Source organism: Rhinolophus sinicus, chromosome 5 (assembly GCF_057876585.1).
Source record: "Rhinolophus sinicus isolate RSI-liver-muscle chromosome 5, RSI-T2T, whole genome shotgun sequence".
NCBI lineage: Eukaryota > Metazoa > Chordata > Mammalia > Chiroptera > Rhinolophidae > Rhinolophus > Rhinolophus sinicus.
In genome coordinates this window covers 34,230,654-34,255,172 of record NC_142505.1, presented here as the reverse complement: position 1 = coordinate 34,255,172, position 24,519 = coordinate 34,230,654, and the positions used below count along the sequence as shown (strand labels likewise).

The following is a 24,519-nucleotide window of genomic DNA, read 5'->3' as shown; positions in this document are numbered from 1 at the left end:
CTGTGGAATACTACTCAGCAATAAAAAGAAAAAAACCATTGATACTTGCCACAACAGGGATGCATCTCAAATGCATTATGCTAAGTGAAAGAAGCCACACAAACGTAGACGACATACTCTGTGATTCCATTTACTTAAACTTCAAAGGCAAAACTACTGAGCCAAAAACCACATCGGTCGTGGCCAGAGGCCAGGGGTAGAGGGAAGGTTGTGCTACGGGAGGGATCTGAGGGCGAATAAAATGTTCTGTCTCATGTGTGTGTGGTGGCTATACACAACTACATTCATTTGTCAAGTCTCACGGAACTATTCACTTAAAATTGGTGTTTCTACATACATTATACCTCAAAAAAGTTTGTTTATTCAAAAAATTGACCCAGACTCAAGACCCTATTTTCAAATCTGGGCCAACATTCTGGGCTGAAGTGAGGGCCAGGGCTGACATTCAGTAACTACAGGCTGACAAAATCATAGTCGTTAAAATACTGAAATACTTCCACACCTCCTGGTAAATCACCAGACCCAAGGTTTCTGGTTAACCTCGTGCTCTAGGCCTTCACTGGGCCCCTGGACCACCCAGGACCCAACAACTAAAGCAGGGACCTCCTGGCCCAGCTAAGGTAGACAGCCTTTCCAATGTTCCATCACACTGGGTAAGTTACATGGAAAAACAGGGGGTGCGAAGCCGTGCTCTAACTCAGCTGAGGGCTGGCTTATCTGCTGCCAGACTTATTTCATTTTGATCATATATTCTGAACAAGGCCAACATGATTCTCAGGGACGTGGGGGAGTAAAAAATCTTATTTAGATGTTACAATGGTTTGTGGCCTTTCAGAGGGTCTCAGGACATAAAGGAAGTGGCCACATGAGCCCCTGTGATCCTTCTTTATAAGACACCCCTTCAGGGGAAAGCCAGTCACTCACTTTCAATCCTATGAAAGCCTTTAAACCAACTCAACTCAGCAAATTCTCACCAGGACCCCAGGGCCAGCACCCAGCAAAGCCCTGACTATCAACATGGCTCCACCTGGGACTTCACACTGAGGTCCACAGGCAGACAAATGGAAATCCAAGGACTTGCACCCCTTTCCTCCCTGACATCTTAGCTTCCTGGACCCCATCGGGGCAGAAGTGCACACAACACATGTGTGGTTTTCTGCTGCTATTAAGAAATGAAGACCACTTCCAGGTGAGAAGAAATTAAGCACTGTCATGGAGTCCCTGCTTTGTCAAGCTCAGCAGAGCCAGAGCCCCCCTGGGAGCGGCTTGCTTTGTGCGCTTATGCATTATGACAATACTCTAATTGTTCTTTCAGCTTTTTCCAGATATTTAATAACAACGTGAAGTGGGAGTTGCAAAGGTCAGCCTAACTGTAGAATGAGCCTTGTTCTTATTGTGCTTTTCTGAATAGCATCCTCCTTCTGCCTGGCTGTTCCATGCCAGTGAGCCCTGGTGGTGGAGGCCCGGTGCTGTGACAAAGCAGCACCACCGACTCAGGGAGGAATATTCTAATTTGCTAAATGGTCCGGTGCCACTGTCTGTCTACATCAGCTGCATAAATACACACACAAGCGCACACACAGACACATACATGCTGGGCTCTCCCTCGCTCTTCCCGGGCAATTCACGCTACAAGCCCAGGAAAGGAAAGAATATCAGCTACCAAGACTAGAGGAACCAGGTACTATACATATTTGGCATATTCCTTTGGGCAATTACTCTTCCTGGTTAGGTGAGAAGTGAAATTTCCCAGGACCTCAAATAACTAGAGTCTCATATATATGTTTAAATAAAGCTTGAAATGTATTGTGAAAGCTCACAATAGTTGGCAAATGGGAGTCACTCTTTTCAGAACGCATGTTAAGAGTGAGCAAGCACTAGAAAGCAGCACGTTCCCTGGGCTCTCGTCTCTCCTCGGAATGTTCCAGGTGCCTACCCCACCTTGGGGAAGTCATTTCACCTCTCTGAGCCTCAGCTGCCAAATCCATAAAATGGACCTATTTCACTGCCTACCTGCAGACAGGACACTCCTCCAGTGCTGAGACCTGTGATTCTCTTTCTGAAGACATACCTGTATATCAGAGGCCAGTTTTCAGAAACCATTGGATTATTTGGGGGCATTTCAGTGCAAGGGTCATTTAGAAGGCTTCATGCTCAGATAAGGTGCGAAGGAATTACATTATAATACAGAACCTGTGTGCTGTGAGTGAACGTGCTTTGTGCCTGAGCAGGGCTCGGTTTGGCAACTCAGGTGCTGTGAAAAAGGGTGATGTAGCCCTGGCAGTCTGTGTCAAAGAGCAGTTTTGTACCTAATCCCGAGGGCATGACAGTTGCTAAGGAACCATTGAGATGCAAATGAATTGGCAAATACTTAGCAGCAAGATATCAGAAAAGGGTGGGTAGGGGAGGCTCTGAACAAGGTAGTCAGGTGAGTGAAAGGAAAATTACTTTCTTCTGATTGGAAAAAGAAAACCATGGGTTTTCATGCAAAGCAGGAGCATTGTGCTACTGTGTAAAAAAAAAAAAAAGAAAAAAAAGAAAAGAAAAGAAAGAAGCCTGCTCTTTTCTGCTCAGCTAGGAGTAGAGGAAACTTGTTGCAGCCTTGGGAGTTAGAGCCAGGAAACTTGGAAGGACAAATGGACTCTTCCTCTGATGAACTTGAAGCAGATTTTAAATGCTTCTCTCTCAAATGTGAGAGAGACATCTAAGGAGTGAAGGAGACATCTGCAAAGGACTTTGAAGATCTTCTGTCTTTATACAAGTCTCAAAACCTAGACGAAAAATGTGAATAAATATTCTACTGGCGCAAAATGGAAATTCCAGGCGAGACTAAGCCATGACTGATAATGGTGAAAAATGAAGGGAAATGAGTTATGTCATTGTATCTGTGAGTTTGTATTTCTTTCATTCTTGCTCTCTACTGGGCATCCAATGTAAATGCAATCTTTAGGTTAAGATGTTCTTATATCTGTGTCGGAACGCAGAGAATCACAGTGAGAAGTACGGCTCTTCACTCACGTTTTCTCACCTTGGCCTAAATAGAAACCCGCTTGCTTCAGTCTAGTTGAGATACACTGATCTTTTTTGTTTTTTCTATTACATTTGACATTCAATATTTTATTGGTTTCAGATGTACAACATAGTGATTAAACATTTATATAACTTACGAGGTGATCCCCCCCATAAGTCTATTACCCACCTGACACCACACACAGTTATTACAATATTTGACTATATTCCCTATGCTGTGCTTTACATCCCCGTGACTGCTGTGTAACTGCCAATTTGTACTCTTAATTCCCTCACCTTTTTCACCCAGCACCCCCCAAGGCCCCTCCCATGTGGCGACCATGAGATACACCAGTTTTCAAATGACTTTGCCTTTGGCCAGCCCCCGTCTGCCTCGTTTTGAGTTGGATCGTGATGCTCAGAAATATAGGGAACATTCTTATCAAGAAAGAAGCTGCTTGCCCAGCCATCTCCAGCTCTCCCTTCCTGGGTTTTCACTTTTCTATCATCTTCAGTTCCCCTGGCTTTTCCCTTATCTCCATCCGGGAGCATCACGGCCACAGTCCCTTCCTTCTGTTCCCCAGAGAGCACATTCCCTTACCTTTACTGCACACACTAGCTCTCCATTAGCTTCCATGATTTAGTTACGCAGGAAGGTCGAATGGGTGTGGAAGACAGTTGCCTGTTCAGCACCCATTGCTGCATCTTCTGAGAACAGCACCCTGACATTTCTGTGGGGAGCCACTCCTTCCCCATCTCAGGCCAGGTTTCCCAGGTGGGTCTGGGTTCACCCTCTCCCCCCAGCTCCAAGGATGGGTAGTCACATGCCCCAAACCTGGCCAATGAATGCATTCCATCATCTTGGTGGCAAATCCTGGTTCACCGAGAGGCTTAGAACCCAAAAAAGGCCAAGGAGACAAAACTTCCAGGGTTCTTGCTAGAGCCACTAGGAGCGAGAATGTCTCTTTCTGCTGTAGTTTCAAGAGCATGTGCGTTGGAGCTGCCAGCGGCCCCATGACCATCTCATGGGAGAGCCTGCCTGAGGGTGACACCATCATAAATGACCCTGTGCTGATTATTCTCCATTGTCCCTCCAGGCCCTCTCTCCACCTTTGCCCTCTTCTGTGAACCAGCCTTCCATGCCCTCTGCCTTCTTGTTGAGTTCACCCAGTGGAGGCGCTGGCAGGAGATTAGAAAGTGGAAGACAAAGAGTTCAAGGAATGTAATGCCCCCCCCCGACCCCCACCCCCCACATGGTTTGGGCAGCAGCTGCATTCCTCTATGTCTGTCTACAGCTCCTGTCAGGGAGCCGTCTCCCATGCTACAGCTCTCTCCTGGTCTTGATGGCACCATCCCCTCCACTTGCCCCTTCTGGCCGTGGGGAGTAATGGCCTCCAACTCTTGCCAGTCCCTGAGTGCATCTCCATTTTTATCAGTTCCCTTAACCCTGTTCATACCTCTGTAGAAAGTCTCTCATTAACCTGTCCTCAACTAACTCACTTGGAGAGTGCCGTCTGTTTTCCTCCAGCACCTTGGCTATCACAGACACAGAGTTGAAGAATGAAAAAAGGGAGACTGAGTCCTGAGACAGCACTGGTATCCCCTGATATAATCATAACCTAGGTCCCAAACTGTCCAATAATCACAAGAGCCAGTAACCAACCCCTACCCTTTGCTATAATCCAGCTGGAGTTGAACATCTGTCTCTACAACCAAAGAAATGGCTAATAGAATAGGTCAAGGCCTTAAGGAGAGCTCTAGATGTCCACCTTTACGACGTAGGAAGTAGAATGACTATCAGTCTTCGTTTCTCATTCCTACCCACTCCCATCTCCATTTGACAAACATACCCATCCTCCATAGAGCTTCACCGCGTGTCTCTGTCTCTGTCTCTGTCTCTCTCTCTCTCACACACACACACACACACACACACACACACTCCTTCCTCAAATCCTTCCCTTTGGAATGTGACCCTCTCATTTGGTTTCTCCCAGTAGCTAACGTGTAACTGCTACACCACATCGATCAGGCTCCATCATATGTCCTCTTACAGCTGTAGTTTGCATGGCTCTGTCTCCCCCACCAGTCTGTTAACAGGTGAGCTTCTTGAAGGAAAGGCTGTTTCTTCTTTACCTTCCTGTTTTCCATTTCAAGGACAATATTTCTCATGTAGATGCTCAATAAATGTGTTCTGTATGTTAATTGGTGAACTGATGGCTCCTAAACAAAGCTGTCCATGCTATTTCTCTGCTCCCACTTTCCATTTGCCTCTTCTATAATTTGGTCTCTCAAGTCTGGGAATGGCTCAGCCCTCACTTGGACACCCCAAGATGGGGTTGTATCATCCTCCCAGCCTATTCTAGCTTGGTTCATCTTGGCTGGAAAGAATTTAGTAACCAAGCCATGTCTATCCCCCATGCAGAATAAAGCTAAGCTGCTTGGCAAGACCACCCTTCAAGTATTCACAGAGAGGGGCCGTCCCTTCCTCACCTTCTTTCCCCATTTTAAGTTGCCCAAGCCTGCACCCACCGCTCTCAGTCATGTCACTCTGTTTACTTCCTTTATAGCACTTTCCTGACATTATACTCTACATTATTTGTCTTCTTAATGACGGCCTAGCCCCCCACTAGGACACTCCCCAGCACTGGAACATTTCCTGTTTTGTTCACAAGGCCTAGCACATAGTAGAAGATTAACAACCAGAGGGTAAGGGGGCAGAGGGGTGGTAGATGAGGGTAAAGGGGAACAAATATATGGTGATAAAAGAAGAACTGACTCTGGGTGGTGAACACACAATGGGATTTATAGATGATGTAACACAGAATTGCACATCTATGTAACTTTACTAACAATTGTCACCCCAATAAACTTTAATTTACAAAAAAGATGAACAAATATTTGTTAAATGTTGACTGAGTGAGCTCCCATATCTTCTCCACTTCTCCAGCCTTCCCCTAAGTCCTCCTAAGTAGAAGAAGTCCTTTCTTCTACTACTTCTAGGATATTTCAGTTATCAATTGTTGCATAACAGACCAGTTTTAAACAAAGATAACATTTATTTTGTTCATGAATCTGTGATTTGGATAGGGCGCAGTGAGGAAAGCCTGTCTCCTCCCACTTAAAGTAAGCAAGGATTGTTGGAAGGATGGGGGCTACAACCAACTGAAGACTCACTTGCTCAGATGCCTGGCATTTGGTGCTAGCTATGGGCTATGATTTGAGCTGGGGCTACAGCCAGAACATCTACACGTGGCCTCTCCACATCACTTGGCCTTCCTCATAACGTGGGGCTGGGTCACAAGGGCAAGCATCCCAGGAGACAGGGAGCCAAGCAGAAGCTGAGCATCCACTATGATCTCACCTCCAAAGTTACGCAGGATCACGTCTAACAATATTCTATTAATTAGAGTGAGGTAGAAAACCAACCCATATTTAAGGGCAGAGGACTTGGGTTTCATGTATTGATAAGAAGAGTATCAAAACAATTGCAGACATGTTTCAAAATACCACATGGGACAAGACTTCAGGTTTTTAAAGAATTTTGTTGATCTTTTTGTTCATGAATACATAATTGACACCACCTATATGATTAATAATGAACAATGATTGGCACCACCTATGTGCAACATGCTGGGGATACCATGAAAATTAGGCTAGAGCCCACCCTTCAGGGACTCACAGAACTGTGGGGTACCCAGCAGAATCAACACAGACCTACAGACCAGTGTGGAATATGCTCCATGGAGGGGAGCAGGGGCAGGTGTAGCAGGGACCAGTGGGCCACCTAATCTAGCCTGGTATTGGGGGGAAGGTTTCCAGGAGGAGGTGACTACTGTGGCGAATCCTAAGGAAAAAATTAGGGTTCGCCAAGAAAAGATCAGTGAAAATCAACACAGGAGGAGCAAGCAGGTACAGACCCAGAGGCACATGGTAATAGTAAAATCAGACAAAGAAAGCGATACCCAGGGTGTGTGTATGTGTGTAGTATGTGTGCAACTGTGCCTGAGAAGAGTAGGGGAGGAAAGGAGGCCCCTTCCCAAGACTGGGAAGGGTCTTGCACTAGTCTTGAAGGTGCTGGAAGAGATTCACACATGTGGTAACCAGGTAACCCAAAAACCAAGGTGTGGTCTGACACCCAAAGTATGGTCTGATCCGTGCCTGCCACAGGCCCCTGGGCATCTGCCAAAAACTTGGTGGATTTTCTAATGATACTGAGATGCTCCTTCCTTTCCCCAAAGTTTGCAGCCTATGCCCCACCACTCAGATCATTTGGATGCATTGCCAAAGTGGCAGAGAGGATCCCTGGATGGGCGCCCCCTCTCTCCCTACCTAGGAAGGCTCCTCCCCTATCTCCGCTCCCCTCCAAACTTACCACCCAGCTCCAGCCTCAGGATCAATGAGAAAGCCAAGGGCAAAGGTCCTACCTTCATGTGCTGGAAAAATAGCAAGAGGAAAACAACAGAACAATTAACTGCAGGACCCAGCTGTCTCTCACAGATAAGGTATTTTCTCTGCCGCCACTGTCGATGAAGCGGTCTGCAATGATTCCCTGTCCTCCTGTTCAGCCCTTTCCACTGTCACAGCCCCAAGGGGGACCGACCGGCCACTGTCCAGTGAGACTAGGATGCTAAGGGGTCTTTCTCCTCGCCCTCCTCCCACGTCCTTCCATGCTCAAAGCTGATGCTAAACTCCAGTGTCTTTCTCTGATCTCACAGTGTCTGTAATCTGGCCAGATGGGCAGAAGCAGACAGAACGCAAGAAGCGACAAGACCCCAGGCAGGGCAGGGTCCACAAGGCAGAAGTCAGGGAGGTCCCCAAAGGTAAATACCCACAGCTGGCCCTTCCTCTGGAAGGTGGGCTTATGGAGGGAGCTCTAAGAGACCCACAGCAGCCCTGCTCCCCAAACTCCCCCACCACCACTAAGAGCCTGGCACAGATGCCAAATTGCAACCATCTAAGAAACACAGCTCATCAAAAGGCCAGATGGACAGGCACAGAAAGAAAACAATAATGACCACAGTAGGGGACTGACTGGTCAGGACACATGGGAAAGGCCACGTGCATACAGGAAAATACAAACCAAGACAGAAAACGGTTTTCTTCCAGCTGGGCACAGGTGGGGCACTTCCAGAGAGCCTGGGAGAGCCTGGCTACTGGGACCACAGCAAGGAGAACAGAGCAGGACTGTCTGGCACCTTTGATAGCACCTAGCAGGACAGTGCACAAACAACTGGTGCTTAATAGGTGCTCCCTGACTTGTTTCATGGATAAGCAATGTTAAATAGAAAAGGCACTAAACAGGGAGGGAGAGGCCTGGGGAGTTGTCTAACTTGTCAAAACTTCAGTTTGAATCTTAGCTCTTGTGTCAGCAACTTAACATCTCAAAGCCTCAGCTTCCTCACCTGTAAAATGGGAGAATGAGAATGAATGCTCGGATATCAAAGATACGGGGATCGATATACATATAAAGAGATCAACACAAGATAAATACTCAGTGGGCAGATGGGAGCTTAGTCTAGCCCTGGCTCTAGAGAGGCCAGGCTATAGGATTTCTGGAAAGTTTCTTCCCTGCCCTAAAACTTGTCTCCAGTTCTGCTCCAGACCAAGGAGCAGAGGGTCATCTGAGAGCCAAGGGAATGAACCCTACCTACCCCCTGGTCTGCGCCCCGGAGCTCAAACAGCCCCAGAATCAGTCCCAGAGACCTCAGTGCTAGGCTACAACGTGGGGCCCCTGCTCCCTTGCCTGCCCCCTCCCCTCCAGGCCACCTGCCTCTGCCCATTTCTCTGCTCATTATCACCTCCACTAGGGGATGGAGAAGCAGGACAAGGAGGTTAAATTCAAATCAGTCATTTTGTCACTTGCTGCCAGGAAGCGGGAGGGGAGGGAGGAGGGATGCAGAGCCTCAGGTGCAATCTGCAGGCAGAAATGAGTCCTCGTAATTCTCAGGAAATTTCCTACACTTTTTCACCTGGGCCCAGTTCCGCTACAGAGAACTCTGGGGAAACCTTCCATGAGGGAACAGAGTAGCCACCTTAAGTAGCTGATGGTGTTGTCTGGGATTTCACCTGACCTGGGGGGACATTTCTACTGGTGACAGAGGGACAAGGGGACCACCTTCTGCATCACCTGTGTACCCCCTTTAGCAAATGGATCATCCTGAAGCCCCAGTCATCAGCAGGGTCATTATAGGGAGGTGAAGGCCCCCCATCTTCAGCTCTGGGCATTCTTCCCACAGAGCTGAGTTATACTCCATGTTGGCTGGGGAATGAGTGAGCAGGTGAATAAGATGCTTTTTTTTTCTTTCACAAAGATAGAGGCAAACTTACAAGCCAATTGCACTGAGAGGCACCTGGCAGGTGATTCTACATGGTTCCACTGGGGACTGTGGCCCCAGTGCAGCCTGCACTCCCTACATGGCCTGGGCATGCTGCTGGCCAAGGAAAGGCCCGTGGGGCAGGGTCTCCTCCTAGAGGGCACCAGGCTAAAGCCCTTCTTGACGCCAGTCAAGCTCACTGTGACTCATCTCTGATGCCTGAAAATTAGGACCTGAGCTGCCCTGCAGAACCCCTGGCAGCCGATGAAGACCCCAGCCCCCCCACAACTAGCCAGCAGGTCACCAGGCCCCAGATGGCATTTTATCTACAACTGGCAACCTCTCACTGCTTCTACCCTGGAGGTGTACCCCCACCTAAGCCCCTGCTGCCCTCTCCACCAGAATGACCCGTCCCCCTGTCTGACTCAACAATGAGAACACAGAGGTACAGGGAGGAAGAGAAAAATACTTTTCCATTAGCTGAATAAAACCAACCCCACCTGCCAGACCTACCTGGAAAGTGTGTTCCCATCTCTCTAACCCCCAGAGGAGTGACCAACAAAACCAGCAAGGTGGCTCAGACATCAAGCGTCAGGGCTCTTTGATGGACCTGGCCACTCAATACTCCGCTCTAAGCACAGCCAAACACTAAACACTGACCAGAGGGCCTGACTATTGAAATGGAGTCTCAGAAGGAGCTGAGGAATTTCTTATGCAAAATTTTGCTTTGAAATATGAACTCTCTCTCAGGGCATTAGTTTATTATTACAGTGATTTCTTCAGAAGGGTAGGTATCAATGCTCTGTGTCTCCATCACCTTTGGAGACATAGAAATCGGATAGAAATATTCGGGTTGCTTAAGTGCAGAAGAAGGAGACATAAAGGGAGGTCTTCCAAGGAAGCTGACTCCTGGAATCCAGATGCAAGGATGTGCTCTAGACAGGCAAGTGGAGACAGGCAGGGTGCCGTGTACCCCCTTCAAAGCTTCCAGGATGCACAGGGCACTCAGGCCCATCTCTTTCTGGGACACCTGTCTGTGATCATTTCTTCCTTAGGAGAGCTGGCCAGAGCAAGGATATTCCCAGTCCGTCTTATCAGAAGCCATGCTCCGGTGCAGGTCTCCAGCCCTGTGTCTGCATGTGTATAGAGTGGGGGTGGCAGGAAGAGGCAGGAAGGCAGCTACATGGAAACTGGTGTGTGAGCTGAAGTGTTGGAATTAGCTGAACATTTTGCTCATCTCTTCTCCCAAGACCATGGACAGCTGGGGTTTCCAGTAATCAGTGAAGTACCAACGACCAGGGGCTGCGTCAGCACCAGAATTCTTCCTGTCTGTGGATTTTGACTGATCTGAACTTTTCTTCATACAAAGCCCTCAAAAGTGCAGTACCGTAGCGGTGTTAAGAACACAGACTCTAGAACCTGACTGCCTGGGTTCAAATGCAGGCTACTTACTAGCTTTGTGACCTTATCAAACTACTTAACTGCATTACATCTCTGTCACCTCATCGAACACTGGGAGATGAGGGTTGATAATAATAATACCTACCTCGTAAGGTGGTAAGGACAAAGGGAATTCATTTATGTAAAGCACCTAGAACAGCACCTAGTGTTAAGTGTTAGCTAGTATTAGTCATTCCCAACTATACTGGTACCAGGCCTTCTGCATCTGAATCACTGGGGCCCTTTGTTAAAAATGCAAGTACCCAGGCCATTCTGACTCAGTAAGTGCGAAGTGGGGCGAGACCTGCCCAGGATTTCTAACAGCAGCCCAGTTTAGAACTATTCCCCCAGGGCAGCATTTCCAGAAAGCACCTACATTAGTTTTGTCTGGGAGGCCACGGTGCAGATGTTCAGGGTCCACTCAGACCTGCTGAACTTTGGAATTAGAGTCCAGGACTTGGGAGCAAATTACCCAGGTGACATATAGGTTTCCTGAAGCCTGAGAACCACTCTCTGAGATGGTAGTCACCCCTCTTCTGCCTTTCAAAATTGCCTCCACCGTTTTTTTTTTATGTCCATGCTGGAAAAACACTATGCTCTTGAACTTGAGTGTTACTAAGAACTTGTAGAAATTAGCTGTGATTTTTTAAATGTTTTACATGTAATAATATGAATGTATCTTTGACTTCAATTGCATCTTTATTTTTAAACTAGTACAGGTATATCCTCATAATGTATGTTTCTCGTCCAACTTCTAAGGTTGGAAAAGGTGAGCATCATGAGCCACTGCACAAAGAAAGACACGGCCCAGGTGCACTGGTGATTTTCGCAAGTGAGAGACGTGGGAGACGAAAAGCCAGGTAGAGAACTCTGGCTTCATGGTCCAATGATCTGTCTCCAGACTAGTTGATTTCAACCCCATCCGCACAGCTAGACACCAGTCCTGACGCTGCAACTCTTTCACTGCCCGAGTTCATGAAATTCAGTCAACCAACTGCAGAATCAGTAGTTTCCAGTACATGGGGGGAGGGTCACACACTAGATCCTATCGTGCATCCCCTAGCACCCTTCCCCTTTAGTCCAATTTGCTTTATGAAAGCTTACTTCTTAATGGGTAGAATATAAAAAGGTGCCATAGAATGCCTCTGCCTTATTGGCTTTTCCCAAAGCATATCTTGGTAACTAGGACCCATCCTTGGGATGGGCTACGGTCAGGCCTCTGAGATCCGGGTCTGTCTGGGCCTGCACAGGTCAACAAAAAGGCAACGGGAACTGGGGCAGGATCCTGTGTGGCCCAGCAAGTCCTCCCCCGCGCTCCTGGGCATCTGGAGCTTCTGGCAGCTCTGCTCTGCCAATCCAGAAGGTTTCAGGCTGGGGCTTGGTCCAAACCTCTGCAGCTATTTACATCACCAAGATTGTCTCAAGCCACTGCCTTGAGCTGCATTGCCCTACCTCACCAGCATTCTCTCACTCGTTGGAGGGAGTCCCTCTACAAACACTGAGTAATAGCAACTTTTTCACAATGCACAGAAAATAAAATCAGATAATGGAGAGGAGGTTCTCAAATTTCCTTTTCTCTCCCAGACAGTTTTGTAAATCTTTGGCGCCTGCTACTGCTTGCAGGCTCAGGCACACTCATGGACACCCAACACAGATGTACACACAGCAAACAAATATTAACAGAAAAATGCAGAAACAGCCTGGTAGCCTATTATAGACACGTGGGCGAAGGTGGAGGGTTTTTCACCATGATGTGATGAAGACAACGTTGTACAATGGGGTTGAGTGTCTTTGTATTTCGACGTGGGCTATGCCACAAAGTGGTACAGGAACTCAGGTGTGTGTTCCTGGGTCCGCAATGCCTACTGAGAACCTACTATTTGCCAAGCCCTAGGAAATTTACCACCAAATGAAACACATGTGCACATTCAAGGCTGCCAAGCCCAGGACTTCACCTAGACCACACCAAAGAGCAGATCTCCTCGGAGTTTCGGGTCAGCCAGTGTACAGTCACTGAGGCCACCTGCAGATATATGATCATTTGTAGACACAGAAGGTGGGGCTGGGAGGATGCTATTACCTGTCAGTGATGCTGGATTGCTGCCTGCTGGAAGGGCCAACATGCTTCATCCAGGGAGGCCCCCCTGACGGAGGAGTGTCTGCTGCCAGCCCAATACATCCCTGCTGCTGCAGAAGCACCTGGGGAGAAGCCCAGGTCTCCCAACCTTGCCTCAAAGGGCAGGTCAGAGAATGCAGGCAGTTGTCTTCCTTCCCCAGGGAGAGGCAGGCCATTCTCAACAAGCTTTCGAACACAGTGTGAAAAGACAAGGGCTTGAGAGGCTGTTATTTGTCCGGAGTCTGCTTCTGTGGCCAGAGTATGTCAGCATCCCTGCCTCCACAGCCTGCCCTACTCCCTCTGAAAACAGTTACAAAGCCCTCACAGAGCCTTTTCCTGCAGTGCCACCGCTCTCCCCACAGGACAGAGCCACCCCACCAGCTGGAAACGGGGAAGGGGCCAGAAGAGGAAGCACAGGGCTCTCTCCTTCACTCTGAGTTTCCCACACCCCAGGTCAACCAGCCCCTGCCCTCCTTCCTCCACCCAGGTGTGGTGAGGTGGGGTCTCATAGGGTCCTGCCTGCCACTGGCCACTTATCTCCACCTGGCCCATGGCTGCTGCTGTCTCTTTGTTGCTGTCCTGGCCTGGGCTGAGGGCCTGGCTGGTCTTAGAGCTGCTTGCCCTGAGTGACAAGAACCCACTGAGATTCCACCAGAGACCGCTAGAAGAAAGAAAACAGACAGACAGACATATAAGTGGCCGAACCAGCAAGGAGAGATACCCACTGGCCACAGCAGAGTTTGGGAAAGATCTGCTGTCTGTGTAGGCAGCTCATTGATCCACTTTTCTGATAATTATTCTTCATTCATCACAAACAGAATGACGCTGGTCCCAGCCCAGCCAGGCAGGCGGGAAGGCGTCTCTGTGTGAGGAGAGTAGAAAATGAACCTGCCTGTGTTCATTCGAGGAAAGGAAGGAGTGAATGGTGTGTACTATCCCTGTGCAGTGAGCAGGGACCATGGGGCTGCTTTAATATTCTGCTGAATGTGGTGTTTCTTTTAACCCTTGCTAGAGAGATTTTCAGCCCAGATAGGCTCCTTCCTACCAGGCTACTGACAAAGTTTCTGAGGCTGCTCCAAGAAAAGGGCCACAGCCCCTCCCCCCCATACACCCCTACACACACACACACACACACACACACACACACACACAATGTGGGCTGCTTCAGACAGCTGGGTGACAGGGCCTGTGTACAGGGCTGGGCATGGCACAAGGGCACCCTGCTTCGCACAGCACCAGCCAGCCGAGCTGACAGGGAGCTCTGGCGGAGTCTCCGGAGGAAACTGCGCTCCGCCAGGCGCGTGGTGTGCTCCCACACCTTTGCTCTCCAAACAATTTCGTTGGCAGGCATGTGCCCGCCTTCATCGATGGAGACTCAATGCCAAGGCCAAGATCTCAAAGTGGGCCCCGATCTGCTCTTGGAGGCCCAGCCCCTGGCCCTCTGAGAGGCGGGGAGAGCGGTGGGCAGGACTCGCAGCCCCCACGTTCATAGTAAGTACGGTGTGGCCTCGCCTGCTGCAAATACTCGCTCACCCAGGCTGCCCTGCCGGCTTTGGAAGTGTACCTCGCCTTGCTTGTTATATTTCAACTGCTCCCACACTTGCTCCCAAGAAGTCAAACCCAAGCATCCCCGCCCCACATCACTCTAGTCCCTGCACGTTCCAAAAGGCACCCCCTCCGCACAGACCAGCAGGCGGAAGGGCAGCGGGAGGCAGAGGGCAGACAAAAAGCCGCCTTTGGAAAAGCAGGCGAGAGGCTTTCTAGGCATTAATCGCCGCCCCTCCCCCTCCCGCCCCCGGAGCGGCCACCAGAAGGAACGCAGGGTACGGTGGTCTTCACTACAACGCGAGGGGATCTCAGCCCCACCTCAGGGTCCCCATGCCCGGCTTCGCATCGAGAAGGGCAGCGCTTTCCGGAGGGGTTCTGGGCGCCGCACCACAGTTGGCTTTTTTTTCCTACTGGGCAACCGGTAACAGTTTGACGAGGAACGGGATATCCCAGTGGAGCGAGCTCCCAGCTTGGAAGGTGGTGTGAGGCCCCGCGGAGTTCCACCCAGTGTAGGGCACCGGAAAGTGGGGACGTATGTGGGGCTGGGGTGGTGCCTCACCTCCAAGAGTTGCTTCCATGCCGGCAACTCAACTCGGCGCTAAGGCGAAGGCGCGTTCCCAGGAGAGGGCTGCTGCGGCAGCTCCACTGCGAGAACGGGAGGGGGAAAGGGCGGGGGCGCGGAGCGGAGCAGGGATTTCCCACAGGGATTCGCAGCCCGCCACCAAGGGCGAGTGGTCCGGCCGCTCCCGGCGCGGTGCCCACGGAGCGCGCTTTTCTCCACAGCCCGAGGCACAGCCGAGGCTGATGTGGCTGGGGGGTATCGCTGCGCATCAGCTCTCTGCCTCCGAATCACCCTTCTCAGGGTGGGGAGACAGACGCTGGACTCATTTCGGCAGGACCCACCCCCACCCCACCCCCGTTTCCTGGCTCAAGAGGTGACAAAGGTGTCCGCTTCATCATGACTGACCCGGGAAGGATGAAGCCCTGCAGGGTCCTGGACCACCCGGCTGTCCCAGAGGGTACGGCCAGTGAACTCAGCCCCTTTCCTTCAGCGGCCACTTTCGGGGTACCGGGGCAGAGCTTCCCCGGCCCCCCCGCGCATAGTGCCAGCCTACCCAGCCCAGAGTCCTGGAGCCTGTGGACGCCAAGCTGAGGAAAAGGAGAAGTGGCACGCGGCCACCTAAGCGCAACCGTGCCCGGGGTTGGAAGGGAGTGGACAGGCACCGGCACTCCAGAGGCCAAATGGCCCGAGGCGTCCCCTTTCCCAACGCCCAGCTGTGCCGGGAACTACGAAGCCTGCACCGCAATGCAGCGAGCGGGCTCCGCGCTCTCCCAGCCGAGGTTGCGGGAGACCAGGGCTGCCAGGGAGCGCCGGGCGCAGGAGCCAAGGAACTCCGCGAGCAAGCCGGGGGCGCGCTGATGGGTGCCGCCCCAGTACAGTGCTCGGCCCCTGCCGAGGCTCCGGAACATTGCCCTCAGGTCGCGGGATGCAGGCGATGCGAAGCAGCCAGAAAAGCCCCGCGGATACAACCGTCAGCAACCAAGTTGCTCGGCGGAGGGTACGTTACCTTCCATCGCGGCCACTGCGGATGCCAGGAGGAGCAGCAGCAGGCAATCCAGGGCCATTGCCGGCCGGCGGCCCCCAGGCCGAGCCGGAGCCAAGGCAGGAGCGCGGGGAGGGCGCCGCGTCCCGGGGCGCCGCTGCGCTCCCCGCCGGTGGCTTCTCCGTATCCTTTCGCGCTCTAGCTGGGACCGGACTCCCCCGAGCGCAGCGTGGGCGTGGGCGGTAGTGTGCGCGCGTGGGGCGGTGCGGGCGCGCGTGGATGTGGGTGTGCATGTGTGTGTGTGTGTTTATGGGAGAGGTGGGTGTGTGCGTGCGTGTGTGAGAGAGAGGACGAAGGAGTGCTAGCTGAGGAGAGCGCGCGAGTGCGTGTGCGTCCTGCTGTCACATTGCGAGCTACAGCGAAGCCTACGAGAGGACAGAGCCGGCCAGACTGATGAGGGAGGGAGCGGGATCCCCCACCATCAGCTCTCTCCCCACCCCTAACACCTCCTGTCCAATCAAGGAATCAAACCTGCAAAAATCTCCCGTCCAATCAGGCACAAGCACCTCCTCACACAGGCATTGTTAGTTTAAGAAAAACTTTTGCTTGCTAGGCTGTGCGGGAGGGCTCGGAAGGCGCTAGGAGGGGTCCGGGCTCCCCCTCGCGGTGCTCTAGGAGAACCGCACTGGCCTGCCCCCGTTCCCCACGCCCCGGACGTCGGGGGCCTAGCCAAGGAGCAGGTTGAGGCCCTTACACTTATAGCCCACCCAGACTGGGTGAGCTTTAAATAATCAAATTTGTCTTCTTTCATCTTCTCAGAGAGACTCACCTTGACTACCCTATTTAGTGCAATCCCGTGACATACCCCGTCCCTCCTATCCATAGCACTCCAACTTCTAACGGTGTGGTTGTTACTAATCAATTTTGTTCGTTGTGGGTCTCCCATTACTAGAATGGGGTCTCCATTCTTGGAATTCGTGTGTGTTTTGTTCACTACAGAATCCCCAGTGCCTATAGAGAAAATGATTTTATATATATATATATATATATATATATATATATATATATATATATATATATACATTTGTTGAATGAATGAATAAGGTTCAGAGAGTCTTTGGGTTCAGACACTGCTGCTCCAGTGTGTGCTGGGCACTGGAAATGCTTCTGATCCAAATGCTGCAATCATCCTCCAGAAGGCTCTGGCTGTCTTGAGGTTTCGTTTTCACTTTTGAATGCATTCTGTGAGCATCCACAGAAGGCCCTGACCCCAGAAGACCAGTGTGGTGGGAGAGACCAGTGGTCACACAGTCGGCTGTGAAAAGCTAAGAATGCAATAGGGGCAGCAGCAGAGGTGAGACACACAGAGGACCACACCACACTGCGAGTGAGGCCTTGAGCATGGGGTGGAAGGACTTACACAGGCAGCAACAGGGGGACAGGGCATCTCAGTGTAGGAGGGATTCTCCCAGGGTCAGCTCCACCTTCTTTTCCTGTCTCTGGAGATAGCCAGGGTGTTCGAGAGCAAGGACCTGCCTTGAGGCTGTAATGTTATGCTGGAGACCTGTTTTCACCCCATCACCCCAACTCCAGACCTGATGATGGTCTGGGCCTGCAGGGTCAGGGAGGACCCGTTAGATGACCTTACCACCAACTTCAAAGGCAGCTGCCTCTTCCCCACCAAGCCCTTCCCAGAGTTGTTAATGAGCTAACAGTGGGCAGATGTAATGACCCGTCCCCTGCTCCCATCCTGCATTTTGGGCTTTGCTAAATCAGTTTCCCACCCCGAGTGTTTAGTTTCTCCTTTCCTGGGACCACCCCCCCTCCCTCAGTCACAGCCAGACTCCCCCCATCCTGGCAGTGCTTTTCTTCCCCCACTGGGACTCAGGCTGCCTCCCCTCTCCCTCCCTCCATCCCGCCCTCAGCACCTGAAGGGAAGATCCCACTGGCCTCACTCCCTCATCATCATCCTTAGTGCCCTGCCAGCTGTCCTCTGCCCCACCATGCACCAGCCACTGTGTCCCAACACCTGTGGAGCCATCACCCTGGAAATGACCCACTTTACTCCCAGTTACTCATTATCCTCCTGGACCCTCAACACCTTCTAACATAAGTGACCAGCAGGTCTTCTGGGCTCTTGCCTCAGTTTCCATGGTCCTGGTTCTTCTCCTCCCTGTTTTTTCCACTTCTTCCTGTTCCCTCTGTTCCCTCATGAACCGGAAAAGAGGTTTCCCATCAGCTCTATCCTTGAAACCTCTGCTCCCCGGTCCGTGGACAATTCCTTGGTAGCTCCACCTGCTCTTCTGCCTCCAGCACCCGCTCACAGGCAGATGATGGCTGGCTAGATGAGTCCCACTCTTCTCTCCTTCACAACAGCACAGTCTTTGAGAGGCATGCTGGGCAAAGTCCCCCTCTGCTACATCCTCCTCCAAATGCCCTTGTCTCAATCCTTTGATCCTGTCCCAGTTTCAGCCTACACTACCTTCCCCTGGACAACTGGGGAGTCTCAGAATGGTCACCCAGCTTCCATCCCCTCCCCTTTCTAATCCTTCCGCACTCCTGCCAAACTAATCTTTCTCAAGCCAAGCTGGATCTTATCTCCTCCCAGCACAGAAAGCTAGTGGCTCCTCACTGTCTGCTGAAGAAAGACCAACCACTCTGGTGTGGCATTCTGATTCCCCCACAAGCTCCCTGGAACCTGCCTTCTTAGCCCTGACTGTGCAGCCTCCCTCTGGGCCTGGGCTGCTAAGCCAGCTTGATTCCCTCGCCATCCCCACACCCACACCCAGCCTCTCTTCCTTGCATCCAGCTAGTCATGCACTCACCCACTTACTCAGCAAATATTTGCTTAGTGCCTACTATGATCCAGGCAGGCGCTACTCTAGGCCATGGGGACTCTAGATACAGGCCAGCTCCGAGGGAACTTCCAGTGTAGCGGGCAAGGATGACAGTGAAGGCACAATAATATGTCAGGTGGTGAGAAGGACTAGAGAAGAAAGCAAGGAAACAGCTAAAGGGCGATTGTAGGCAGTTAGACATGAGGGGAATGACTTCTGTTTATTAAGCACCTTCTGCATGCATGTACTGCATTGGACATTTACATGCAAATCTGAAATGAAATAAATTGAATTTCCCGTCCTTGACTTCTACCGAAACGCCACCTCCCCCAGGAAGCCTTCGTCTCTGTCATCGGGTCCCTCTAACAGTCTCATGCTACATCTCTTTGCGTGGGTACTGAGTGGCTCTTCCAGACCTGGCTGAAGACAAAACTGACATTATCCAGCTTCAAAACATCACTCCTGGGAGACCAAAGTACAGGGGTCCCAAGGACACCTGGCCAGGGTCTCTCAACCTGTGCAGGCAAATTATACAAGAATAGCCAGCTTAATAATACTTTCTGATTCCTAGCCTCACCCCTGGGGAATTTAAGTCAGCAGGGATGAGGTGGGCCTGCCTGCAAATGTGATTGGTTCTGCTGGACAATGAGATTTGGGGGTCACTGTTCTGGGCCTACGAGTTTAAAACTGTGCTCTGAGGCCTTCTCCGGGGACACCCAGCTGGAGAAGTATGGGCGTGGTGAGGGGGCAGGGCTGCAGACCTCCCCTCTGTTTGGCAGCTTTTTGTTGTGCTGGATATCTATATCAGGTTTTGTTTGAAGGAAAGGTTCTGTGGCAAGAAGAGAAGAAGGTAGGGGGAAAGTAAGAGGGATTAGAGGAGAAGGTTGGATTGGGGTGGGGATGGGAAGGGTGTGAGGAAGACAGCACTGATGGCTTCTACATGCTGATGGCTCAGGTAAGGATAGCATCAGTTTAGGGCTCTGGTTAATTTCCCTAATAACCTAGAGGATTGGGTTTTCTTGAGCAAGTTAACTATTAATTTAGCTATGCAGATTGATTTTTCTCTTGCAATGGGTTATGATTTGTAAATATCCCTAAAAGCACCATTGGTTTAGGATTCTAAGCCTAGGTGCCCAATTTCCCCAAAGCATCCCCTTGGCTATTTTTTTTTCTCTCTGATGTCAAATGCTCACTTGTTTTCTTGATTAATCACCCAGCTATTTGATGTCACTAAATCATTCCTTCAAAGCTGCAGATGCTTGCCTCCGATCCAGCCACTGAGGGCTCTCAGGCAACTCAAGGGAGACTTGACCCCTTTGCTAGGGCTCCAAGGCCCTTCTGGCAGGAAGGTTTTGGGGCAGCCAACCTGTTTACCCCCATCTCTAAATGGTTTTTTGTCTAAAAGGTTGAAAAGCTTGTCTAGTGAAAGCAATTGCACAACTTCCCTTATTAATTCTGTGCATTATGAAGCTATCCTATTTGAGAATTCCTGCTCTCCTCTAACCTACATCCTTTTTGTTGTCGTTGCAGCCTATTCTCTTGATTCTACTTAGTAGTACAGAGCATAGACAAATAACAACCATCCTGAAGACGATTATACGGGTGTCTTGTATATGAGAAGATCTTCAGTTGCTCCCTTATCCCATCTTTTTATTTTTAAATATTACTTAACCCCATAAATGAAAGGTTTAGTTATATACTCCATGACCCAAGCTATCTTTACTTTGATTCATAAGCTGCAAGACACATTTTCATCAATTCTTTCTGGAGAGGCAGTCGGACCATTTATGAGTCATTAAAAACAGTTTAACAACGCATGATAGACAAATAACAAAAAGCTTCCTTTCCCTCTTGTGTTCTTTCATCACTAATTGGACAGCAATTCTGTGCCATTTGCCTGCAAGGTGCTGGGGACCCAGCGATGTCTGCAACTCTTTAAGGATCTCATGGTCTCCCTAGGAAGATAGATATTGCAATGCATTGTGGGACACTCTGTACAAAATGGCCTCTGGCTAGAAGCTTCCAACAAGCCTCTCCTTATTTCTCAGGAAAATACCTCAGAGAATACAGACAAATATGAAGACTCATACTAACAAGGTGAATGAACACTGACAGACAACCTAATTGTCAGGATGTGGAAGGAACTGACAATACTTATAAGACAGATGAAGGTGGATGGAGAAAAACCTAGCAGGCACATGTATGACATATGCCAAGTTCTCTTCCATAAAGAGAACCTGTTTTAAAGAAATTGGTAGGAAAGATATGTTGTAGTTTCCTCTCTGTCGATACCTAATTCAGACAGCCAGGATCTCTACTAACCAGAGAATGGAGTAAATATCCGCCACCATTCCTGCTTAGCTTTAATCCAAACAAAGAACAGTTTCCCCTGGTCACCCTCCCCTCTTCTCCAAGGTCTTCTTATACCCAGGAAAAGCCTGAAAATGAGAAAGACAACTGGACAGATGGATGGGCTGCTGTGACACAATGCATTCTGGAGGTGAAGAATGGTCAAGAGGCTGGAGCAGCCCCATAATAACTGTGGGAGTTGTGCAGCCTGCTGTTTCTAGTTTTTCCGTGACACATCAGATCAGAGCACCAGAGAGAGGGGTTGGTGGTTGCAGAAAGATGCCACCTCAGTAGAGCAGATATAAACTAGATGAAGCCTGTTGGCAACTGGCAATTGAACATTGGCTAGCCCTCCAGTGTAGGTCTAAAAAGGTGATTAAACCATCAAGCGAGCAGAGACATGGAGGTCCAAGGCCAACTCACTAATCCTGCCGAGCAAAAAACAGCAAGAACTGATGAGTCCCTCTCTTCTCAAGGAGGAGTAAAGAGGTGTCAAGACAGATCAGGGGCCAATTAGAAGCCTGCAGAATAAAGAGCAGGAACAGCACCTCCACGATCCAGTGGGGGAGCATCCCTTTGAAAATGATGCTCTACACAGTCGAGAGATATTTTCAGGAAGCTTCTTGGTGTGCATGAAGACAAACTCCATGAAATAGAAACGTACTTATGAGAAAACAGGTTAAGCAGAAAAGGCAACAGAATGAGGGAAGGGAAGAGACAAAGAGAAGGGTTTAAGGAAGCAAAAATGTAGTGTCAGAATTAAACTCCACATTGGTGTGGCAAGAAAAAGCACATTGGTTGCTGCTGAACATCGAATGGACTACGTGGAAGACAAACTGGAGAATATTTCCAAGAATACATACAAAATGGGCAGAAAAGGAAAAACGTTGAGAGAGAATACAAAATATGTAGAAGACAGAAGATAGAGAACCAACGTATATAAAATTGTGTTGGTTGCTTGCAAGGGGCTGGAGACCTGAAAGAGTCCCCAAAAGCATTCCTAGAAAAGTTTAGCGTTCCTAAAAGATATACCAGCACAAATGCCATGAAAGTAAGGGCAAAACTATAAAAGAGTAAAACTTTTTTTAGCTGAATAAAGATCTGATAGTCACATCATGGTAATGTTTTTGAACCATATAGATATTTTAAAGAAATCTTAATATCTATCCAAGGACACACATGAACAGACACATAGAAAAATAGATTACCTACAGTAGAATAAATACCATTAACTTCATAACACTAAATTCCAAAAGAAAATGGAGCCAGAGCTATAGAGTTTTATGAGGGAAAATTTGTGATACAAAAAATATATTTCCAGCAGGATGAAAGCAGCAGATATTTTCAGTTACATGTTCAGATCTCAGAAAAGTTGCAACAGATTAGAAAAATATTATTTGAAAATATATTCCAATTGGCAAAGAGATGTGGTTTGGTGGCAAGCAACAAAAATCAATTAAAATAGAAGTCTAAATGTTTGCAGACTGCTTTTAAGTTAAATTAAAATGTCAAAAGAAGTCTCGGTAAAGAATATACATGCGAAAATTCTAATTACAAAAACCTAAGTCTAATCGCTGAAATTATATTAAGACCAAAGAGAAGAGGAATGTAAGGAAGGAGAGCAAAGCTATGTTAAATTCCTAGCCCACATAGGAGAGATTCAGAAGTTTTTCTTTTTATGTTTGAATCTTACAAATTCTGAAATTGGTTTAAAATAGCTAAAGTTGGCTTGAAAACCAATTTAAATAGTTAAAGTTTTCCACAAATATACTTTAAAGAAGTGCATATGCTTTTGAAAATACTGGAAAAGATAAAAACAAAATATAACCCCTATGTTTTAAAAAAAATGGAAAAAAAATATGAAAGGAAGTTATTGTTTAAACAATAAGAATTTATAAGAAACGACAAAAGTCATTTCCAATAACAAATATGAATGAATTGAATCTGGATTTAAAAGATTCTTGGCTGAAAAATAATATCATTACGTATTGTACCTAAAAGGGGAAAATAATTAAATAATAAAAGAATAACTTTTATTTGTGGCAATATTATAGGGCGACCTACAACATTCTTGTGCAATGCACCTAGAAAAAACTCAATAATATGTAAAATGGCTTCTTTTCAATATATTGCAGAGCCTATAAGAAGTATCCCAACAGTCTAGAAAAAAAGAAGTGCTATTAGGTTGGTGCAAAAGTAATTGTGGGTTAAAAGGTTAAAAACTGCAATTACTTTGCACCAACCTAATAAAATCCTGAATGGTAAATGTGGGAGCTTACACTTCAGTGTGGGCAGGAATTAGTCACTGGGTGGGAAATGTAATGGCTTGAATTTTAATGTACATCAATTGGAAACTAGGCTTTGAATGAATGCAAGACAGCAACGTGGAATTGAGACCACTGCATAAGCAGAGGCTTCAAAGTGCAACACCTTCATTGAAAGAATGGACTAAGAAAAAGTTTACCCACAGTCATAGAGAAGAACAAGGACACTTACCTCTCTACCTGGACTCAGGATATAAGAGAAAATAACCCTCCCTGAAAATTCTAAGCCTTTACTTATATAGGTTTTGAGGTAGGATAGGTAACCTAGGGAACCAACCCCCTCCAGGATACAAAGTGAAGCACCTCCCTAATTTGTTTCAGTTTCACAAGGAACCGTATCCGGCTCCTGTAGCTAGAAAAAAACAGGAACCAGTTTTGCTGGGCAGAGGCAGCATCCGTGACCAGGTGATTATAATGTCATTATGTCATTTGAATTTCAGTTACTGTGACTCCCAGCATGCATCTGACGCCATGATGGATCTGAAGGAACCAAATAAGGAAGAGAAAGCTGGAAACAGACGGTCCCACCCAATGGGAGGAGAAAACAATAGGATGTCCCCACCTCCTGCCCCCAGGAGGAATAAAAACCTGTGATCCAGATTTCCTCGGGTTGACTTGACCTCCAAATTCACCTACACTTCTTTAATAAACTTTGTGGTTTTGTGCATCTGTCTCGCCCTTGAATTATTTTCTTGAGTGGAGACAAGAACCTGGTCACCACTGCTCCAGGTTGGGTCTTCTCTTGGACATCCGCATGAGCCTCAGGTGATGGTTTAGAGTTCAAATTTATACTACTAGATCTCAGATCTCCCAAGCCAAGAACTCAATTGAAGAAAATTAGTTGTAAATGAATAGGTAAAGGGAATGCGAGAAGGATACACCATCCACAAGATTCCCACAGATAAACCCTGCCAAATATGAACTCACCATCCAAAATCTCAGAACACACAAATCAATTTGCCATGAGTGAAATTCAGCAGACAAAACAAACAGGATTGGATCCCTATTGTTGTAGAACTACCAGAGAAAGAGTTTTAA

General features: G+C 48.6%; 1 protein-coding gene and 1 long non-coding RNA gene across 5 annotated transcripts in view; one reads left to right on the top strand and one right to left on the bottom strand.

The window, feature by feature from the left end:
• EPHB1 (EPH receptor B1) overlaps positions 1 to 16,423 on the bottom strand; it is a 418,394-nt gene extending 401,971 nt beyond the window's left edge. For 2 of the 4 annotated variants that reach the window (XM_019748047.3, XM_074312877.2), the window contains exon 1: positions 15,996 to 16,423. In XM_019748047.3, coding sequence (XP_019603606.1) covers positions 15,996 to 16,053 — 58 coding nt within the window. In that variant the 5' untranslated portion in view covers positions 16,054 to 16,423. The remainder of the gene's footprint in view (positions 1 to 15,995) is intronic. The other 2 variants (XM_019748058.3, XM_019748067.3) reach the window with 1 other exon arrangement.
• LOC141567212 (uncharacterized) lies at positions 15,851 to 24,146 on the top strand. Its single transcript, XR_012489669.2, has 2 exons — positions 15,851 to 15,986; positions 23,922 to 24,146. It is a non-coding gene; the product is annotated as an uncharacterized LOC141567212 (long non-coding RNA).
• The last annotated feature ends 373 nt before the right edge of the window (positions 24,147 to 24,519 follow it).